Source organism: Fulmarus glacialis, unplaced genomic scaffold, assembly GCF_000690835.1.
Source record: "Fulmarus glacialis isolate BGI_N327 unplaced genomic scaffold, ASM69083v1 scaffold42432, whole genome shotgun sequence".
Classification (NCBI taxonomy): domain Eukaryota; kingdom Metazoa; phylum Chordata; class Aves; order Procellariiformes; family Procellariidae; genus Fulmarus; species Fulmarus glacialis.
In genome coordinates, this window is record NW_009200546.1 from 11,589 (window position 1) to 19,334 (window position 7,746).

The window sequence follows — 7,746 nt, forward strand, 5'->3', positions numbered from 1 at the left end:
CAAAGCTAGTTAATCTGTTTACTCTATGCAGCAGTGAAAATAGAAATGAGATCCGTCGCATACTTTACCAGATCCTATGTTACAGAGTCCTCAAGCGTACCATATTAGATTGAACTTTGCTACAATTCAAATTTTAATTCTATTTAAATAGAATTTTAATGCAAGTTGGGAAGTGAATGAGCAACCTTATCTAAGCACATTTGACTACTACATGTATACGTGTCATACATTTCCTATTATGTGAAGAACAGAAATTCTCCAGAAGAAATCAAAGTTTTTCATAATATTCTGTGGCTCATAAATACCTTTTGACACTTTCCATTTCAGTAACATTTAGCACTCATCTTTGTAATATTTATTGGTGTTAAAAAAATCTAATGTATTTCCTCTTTAGCTCATCTTTTTCCACAGTAACTAGATTTTAGCAATGGTTTGATGAAAATAAAGTTGCTGGTCTTCTTATTAATCCCTATCTTTCCTTACAAACAATCTCAATCATATTTCCATTTCATTGTAAGTTAACACCAGCTACCCATATTCACCTTTAACATGAATGGGATATACAGGCATACAACACAGAAAAACAGATTACTTCATACTACTACACAACTGCTTAAAAACATATTTACATGTCAGCAATATTACTGTTTTTTCACAAAAAGAGAAAAATTGATTTATTCTATTGGGAGGACATCCTATGGCTTCTTGGGAAGTTCTATATTCTCTATGTTTTACACCTGTTTTTCCTATGTATAGAGAATTTACATTACTGTATTCTCCCTTCCTCTTGTTTAAATAACTTTATATCTCACTCATAAAAGAAGTAGCCATTTCTTTCAAGAAGGCTGTTGAAACACTATTGTTATAAAGACATTCATCACCTCTTTTCCATTGAAAAAAATCATGTTAATGCTTGATTATGCAAGTTTTGGAAAGTACCAGAGCAAGTAAACCTTGATAAATATAAAAAAATCTGGGAGAACTGTCCATTACTGAAGGGCAGGTTTTATACTGCTGTGTTGGTACCCTGATCTTAAGTTCAGAAGCTGCACTTGGAGTTGTGCTGTCTGCACCAGAACTACCGAACAGCATTATAATGCTTTCCCAAATTTGCTTTTTGGGAGCAATTTGGAAGGCAATTTTGTTATTTGATAAGATGTCAATCACTAGATTTGCCTAAACACACATACAGACACCCCTCCCAAACACACATACGCACACACGCACGCACATTGATTTTATAAAAGTCTCCTTTTCTTTAAGCAAGTAGTCACAACACTGAAAATATTCTGCTATGTGTTCACTGATTATTCTTAAATGGTTTGTCACCACTCTGCCACTCAAAGGAGATGGTTATTTCATTCTTCTGAGAAGCTAACTATGTTCAAAAGCAGCTAGATGATGATGGTGGTGTGATATAAATTCCAATAGAAAAATGCATCATCCATCCGTATAGCAGTCCATCCTGAGAGACTTCCACTGATAAATTCTTGCTGTTTTCCATCGGTCACGGGGTTCCCATCAATAAATAGAAGGTCAGTGCAACAATGAGGAGCAAGCAGAATGGAGAGGAGAAGGTCTGATAGGCAGCTGATGGCATGAAAATATCTTCATACTTGTAAATACTGACAACACGCTCTGATACAGGCGGTGAGTCTATATCATGACGAGTTATAGAACCTTTAATAGGTAAGGGAAAAAAGAAATAACATCAGATGCATTTTTTCTATAACTCTACCAAAGAAACAGGTAGAAAGCCAAGTAATTTTCAAATCTACAGGAGCATGCAGTATTACAGGGTCAGTGAATAGGGTCATTTCTCTGCTTTCTGAAATCAAACTTCTGAATAAAACAAGTGAAATTCAAGTAAATGATAAACATCCTTCAAAGGAATTCAGAACTTCTAGTTATGAATTATCCTTACCTAAATTTATCTTTGGGGAGTGGGGATAATAACCACATAACGAAGAAAACACGATAGGTAAGACTACTATTTATTTCTGTCTATCTGTTTTAAGCCTCATGCTGCCAGAATTTTAGTTCATTTTAAAAAAGGAGGACTAGTAAGAATAGTGTAATTGAAAGGCATTTATCAGTTTTGGCATCCCAGTTCTGTCAGAAGCATGGAAATCAACTTACCTTGAATTGCTGGACCCCAGGCAAACAGATAGTACCAACTCAAGTGCAGATCTACGATGGTTTCTTCTCGGGGAACATACACAGGACGCTTGAATCGACACGTTACACGATTGTTTTCAAAAACCCCTTCTTCATCTCTAGCAGGATTTCTCTGGATTTCTTTAGCCCATTGACCGACATTATAGAAGTGCTGTATTCGGACTCTTCCGTTATCATCATGAACACAAGCCATGACATCATCTCCTCCCTGCATGGTAATAACATATTGGTAGAAGGAAAACAAAAGTGTCACAAAGCATTTCCCCATTTATGTATATAATTTTAATTATTAAAAACTAATCAAGGCCCAGGGCTCTCATTCCTTCTTTCTAAGTTACATATACACAAATACTTGTTTCCCTAATCATGTGTCTTCAATCAGATTGAACAGCACAAAGTGGATAGTAATACTTACTTACCCTTACTATCTCTGAATTCTCTTGTGGATCTTTCTAAGAGTTATTTTACCTAACATATACAAGATATTTGTAAAATATGATATCACCCTGACATCACACAAGTAATTGATCAGTGGAAGGCTGTTTTCTTTTGTAATTTGTGAAGTTCTGGGATCCTGCTTCATAAAAACTGGCGGTCTTGAATCCTTAATGTGTGCAAAATCCACTGCATGAAATCATGGACAGAAATCCAATAAAATTTGGTAAAATAGAGGAGATGAATCTCCTAAATCTGGGCAAATAATAGCATAAATTCCAGTCTGTTTTTTCTAATCTCTTCTCACGTTCACTTAAAGGAACATCACTTCTTAAAACTCTTAAGAGAAAATGAAAAATGTTCAGCATGCAGTAACAGAATACAGAACACCATAAGATACAAGAAAAGAATAATCAATATGTGCTTCTCCACATAGTATAAACAGCCACCAAGCATGACAATCAAGCAATGAAACAATGGACAGAAGGAAGTGTGAGACAATTGTTTGTAGAGGTCATTCATAGAAATATTAAACCAGCTGCTAGAAGAGTTACACAAGGTCACTGCCAAAGTGGTAGAGCACTGCATCACTCAGGGATTAGCATTAATTTTAGGAGTACTATCTCACAGAAGCCTTACTATCTAGAACCATTAAAACACTGTGCAAGTGGAATGAATGGCATTTTACTGAACACCACTGCTACAAGTATCGGTGCCATATTAAGTACAGGTCCTACTTCTGCAATACTAATCTTTCTGATATGTCATGCTGATGACAGACACGATGCTTGCTAGCACGATCATCTCTGAGTTCTTTTTTATAGGGAAAGGAGAGAAAAAGGTGCAGTTTAGCTCTGTGGGAATATTGCTATGTGGATTTGTAAAGGATGTGCCAAAAGTGAGGGAAAAAAGGGACAACTAGGTAAAACACATGCTTGAACAGTTTCTGCACCTCAGTGCTGCTGCAGGCAACCTTTCCAGCTTCTGTCTTGAGCCTGTCCTTCCTCTCCATAACTTATTTTCCAAGTTTAATTTTTATACATCTGAGGACAAGTCCCTCATTCTTAAGTACAAAGAGGCAAAAGTAAAGCTGTTTTCACATAAAAAATTAAAAAGGAAAGAAAAAAGCATTCTGAATCTCAATTAATAGAATGACATTACAAAATCCTACCTAGGCGCAAAAGCCTGCAAGTGGAAAAGCGTAGTGTTATTTGAGACAAAGAAATAGGTCACTTTAAATAGGACTTTAAAAAAAAAACTATTGAGGACACAAAATAGGTTTTTTTCCTGAACTTCTAGCTATTTGGGCCACACCGTTTTGATTAGGGCCTCCAAGGCACAGCCCTCTTCTCACAGCCAAGTTGTTTTGACTCAGAGTCATTTTACCATTTACGGAGCCTCCGTACCCCAGGACACCAAAACATCCTGGAAGTTATGAAAAAGGATGAAGTCAGCAGGGGAACAAGAGAGAAAGACAGATGCTAGCTGGTTTAGTCCAGCTGACTGATGGGCATTAGATCACATACACAGCAAATTTGGAAGCAAAACCTTTTACTTTACACTTACTGTATTCTTCTTACCAGAAGCTGAGACCTAACATGTTGCTTGGTGTGCCTGGGATGAAAGGTAACGCCTGCTATCCAAGGGGCTGATGAGGTGCAGGTGTGGGACCCTGGGATCTACTGCAGTTATATCAGAGTTACAAACTGGTAACACGATTTCTGACAGCTTGGGGCCAAATACTTAAACGTGCTGAGCTGCTTTGAAAAGCCTGTTGAGTACTTGCATTTCCAGGCATCTCAACTCTTCCCAAAATTTGGCTGTAAAACTGTTCCTCACAACATTAAAAACATGAATTGTTTCTTGTGATGCGAACTGTTCTTCATGACACAAAAGACCTCTATCTTTATTGTGTTTACTTACAGAGTCCTATTAAAACATATATAGTAATGACTGAAAAGCACCTGCCCTCACATTCCTTTTCTGTTTCTCATTTTGGGTCTGATAAAAACGTTGTTACGTCAGCGTGAGTCTTCCCATTCGTTTTCGTGGGTCCTAGCCCAGGAAACTAAATTCTGTATTTTTTCAGACTACTGCTTACAACTATACAAGAAACAGTCCTGTCCTTTGACCTGTGATTTAGGACATAGTCTCAGTATCATTTTATATACTCAGGAGTGTTTCTGTGTACAAACACATTATGAACTGCATTTTAATCCTAAACATTTTACCAAGGATCACAGACAAAACATCTTTGCCTAAGTCGTCTTTTGCTCAGGTTTTTTAAAGTTTGCACAGTACATGCTCCTGTTTTTCTCACTGAAACACAACGAAAAGTGAAGCTTTTGAATGAAAAAGTAAGTACAGGAATAAGCATAAAACCAAACCCAATAAAATCCAGGAGAGATAGAAGAAGGAATTTTAACAAGCCTGCTTTCTAGAGTATGTATGTTTAAATTAGCAGGAGTAATTTTGTCACACATTTGTGGCTTCTCTGGAAAGACACACAGGTATGAGAGAAACAAAAAGATTTCCAAAGTTTAATGGTGAAAGCCATATTTATATCGCTGAAAGTCAGATGATTTACTGAAGAATACAATTATTTGCTATTTAGTTTCTGATGTGCCTCTTGTCCAAGTAACACTGACATAAAGCTTGACAGGACATTTCCACGTGAATTGGCTTATCCCTGAGGGCTTTTCTAATAAAAAGGCAAAAAGCTAATCACATTCAGACATTCAGAGCTGAACCAAAATACTGTTGTAATTCGCAGAGAAGAAGGGAAGGGACATGTTAGGAAGGATGAGGCAGTTTTCTGGGAGGCAGTAGGCATGCCTTCTGCACCCAGGGTGGCTACCGAACGGTGCTTTGTTTTCAGCAAGTCAGTTTTTCCTTATATGCTCTGTTTCTGACAGATCAAATATAAACCATTTATATCCTAGCATGTAAAAGTGTGCACACGGTCAACATGAAGAGCTGTACATGTCTTACCATTTTCTTGTCTGAGGAAAATCCCACCGCCACCCAGCCATCAGTATCGGCACTCAACTCAAATTCAACATCAGCTCCTATTCTACGGTAACTCAGAAAGTAGTCACAAGTCTCCGCATTGCATCCAGGTTTACCGTACCTAAATGGAATTGGAAATATTAGTAACTTTTCCTTGCAATTTCCTGCTATGGAACTTAATTACATTTCTGCAAGAAAAAACTAAAAGAATGCATTTTTGGTATAATGGCAGTAAAACATATTATATTATGCTATACACAAAGTACCATTAATTAAGTGTTTGCAATTATTACTCTTCTAGTGTAAGAACGTATAGTATTTAAACAGTACGGCAAGCAATTAATTACACATAGTATTACTCTGTTGACCTTCCTAGCCCTGGTTTCGTAAGTGCTGCATGAAAATACAAGAAACATGAAATAACTGTAGGTCCATAACTATGACACATATCCTTAAATAATCTAGTTTCCTCAAATAATATAGTCCATAACTACAAAGTATGTTCTTAAATAATAAACATTTATTAAACCAAATATGGAACATTTACCAAAGTCTCCAATGCAATCAGTCAGCATGTGCAAACATAAAGGTATCTGCACTCTTATCTCAGACTGACCTGAAGCATCCCTTGGTTTTTCCACAGTCATCCACTCTGATTTTTGCAAATGGATCCACAGGAGGAGCAGTAAAGGGTAACCTGTATAATCAGAATAAATCATTACTAAATAAAATACAAGGAATAAAAAGGAATAATACTAAATAGAAAAGGTTCCAATAGCATTTACTTTGTCTGCCGATAACTGAGCTGTTCAGATGAGGGACTACTTTGCCACATACACAATCCCTTGCTCAGACAGTCCTGGGTCCAGGTATTAAAGTAACACTGATAACTGAAAACAAAAATTTTCTCAGGTTTCCTACATTCATCAAGAAGGGAGAAGGATGCCGGAGCACAGCTTTGCTACATTGAGGGCCAAAGTTAACTTAAGGCAGCAGGAACACGGAGAAATGCAGTCAACTAACAATTAGGAATCTCCACTCAGCTATCTCTTTGTGCGCTCTTAGTCCCCTGAGGAAATCCGTAAGGGAACTAAATCTGACTCCTTAGCTATAAATAACAGCATTAAGTATAAATGCAGGGCACCAGATTCAGAGCTGTAGGAATGGATACCGAAAGGACCTTATAATACATCCTCCATTGAGAAGTAAAATAAAACATGCACTGCAATAAAAGGTAAGAGAGTATCAAAACAGGGAATTGCCTGCAGTTATGACCTGCAATCACTTGTGAAGGAAGACCCAGAAGAGCCGGACAATGAGAATTACGACTCCAAGCAATCCCCTGTCTGCCATACGATAGTACACCAAGGAGAAAGTGCGAACATTTGCAAACAGACCTTTTCTGTCTTGGCTTGTAGAAGTTTGTGTCTGTTGCATGAACACAGATATTTTAATAGCATGTTCTTTTACTTAGCCAACTGAAAACCAAAGTGCTAGTTGTTAAACGAGAAAGACCTCTGAAAGTGCTTCATCGAATAGGAAATAAACACTGCAGTTGGTCACAGCATCTGCAAACAAAAACGTTTAGTCTACACAACTTTAGGCATTTGAGAGCCCTGATTTGCTTTCCTAGATTTCTGACAATGCCAGTGGAGAGAGAAAGTATGCTGTACACTGCAAATTACAGCCTCCATTAACCGTATCAGGGGCCTGGCTAAATTACCCAGCATAAATGTATAAAGTTGGCAAAATTTCACCGCAGCGTGTAGCGGAATATCACCAAAACACTGGTCACAGGACATGCTATCTTCTCACTTCTTCCTCAAATGTATCAAACAACCGGTTTTCAATGCAGTCTAGCCTCAAAATTAGAGTTTTAACATTCTGCCATTTGTAACTTAAAATAAAAAAGCCACAAAACCCAGATGCAACTACATTTCTTACCACTGAAGACATCACAGGGCATTTCGAAAACCACAAAAACCAGGACTCCTTTTAAGTTAGCAGCCCGGAAAGCTTTTCACGAGGGGGTTTGCCCCTTGGAAGGCGAGCCGCCGCCGGCCTGCTCCGCTCAGCGGGAGGGGGACAAGCCCGGACCCCCGGCCCCCTCCCTGGCTCCTGCCG

At 38.0% G+C, this 7,746-nt stretch overlaps 1 protein-coding gene across 1 annotated transcript; it reads right to left on the reverse strand.

The window, feature by feature from the left end:
* Positions 1 to 993: 993 nt before the first annotated feature.
* Positions 994 to 7,588, reverse strand: FRRS1L (ferric-chelate reductase 1-like). Its single transcript, XM_009573637.1, is given in 6 exon segments — positions 994 to 1,680; positions 2,140 to 2,386; positions 5,605 to 5,743; positions 6,239 to 6,311; positions 6,314 to 6,319; positions 7,567 to 7,588. Coding segments are annotated over 6 exon segments (660 nt in total). The 3' UTR covers positions 994 to 1,507.
* Positions 7,589 to 7,746: the final 158 nt, after the last annotated feature.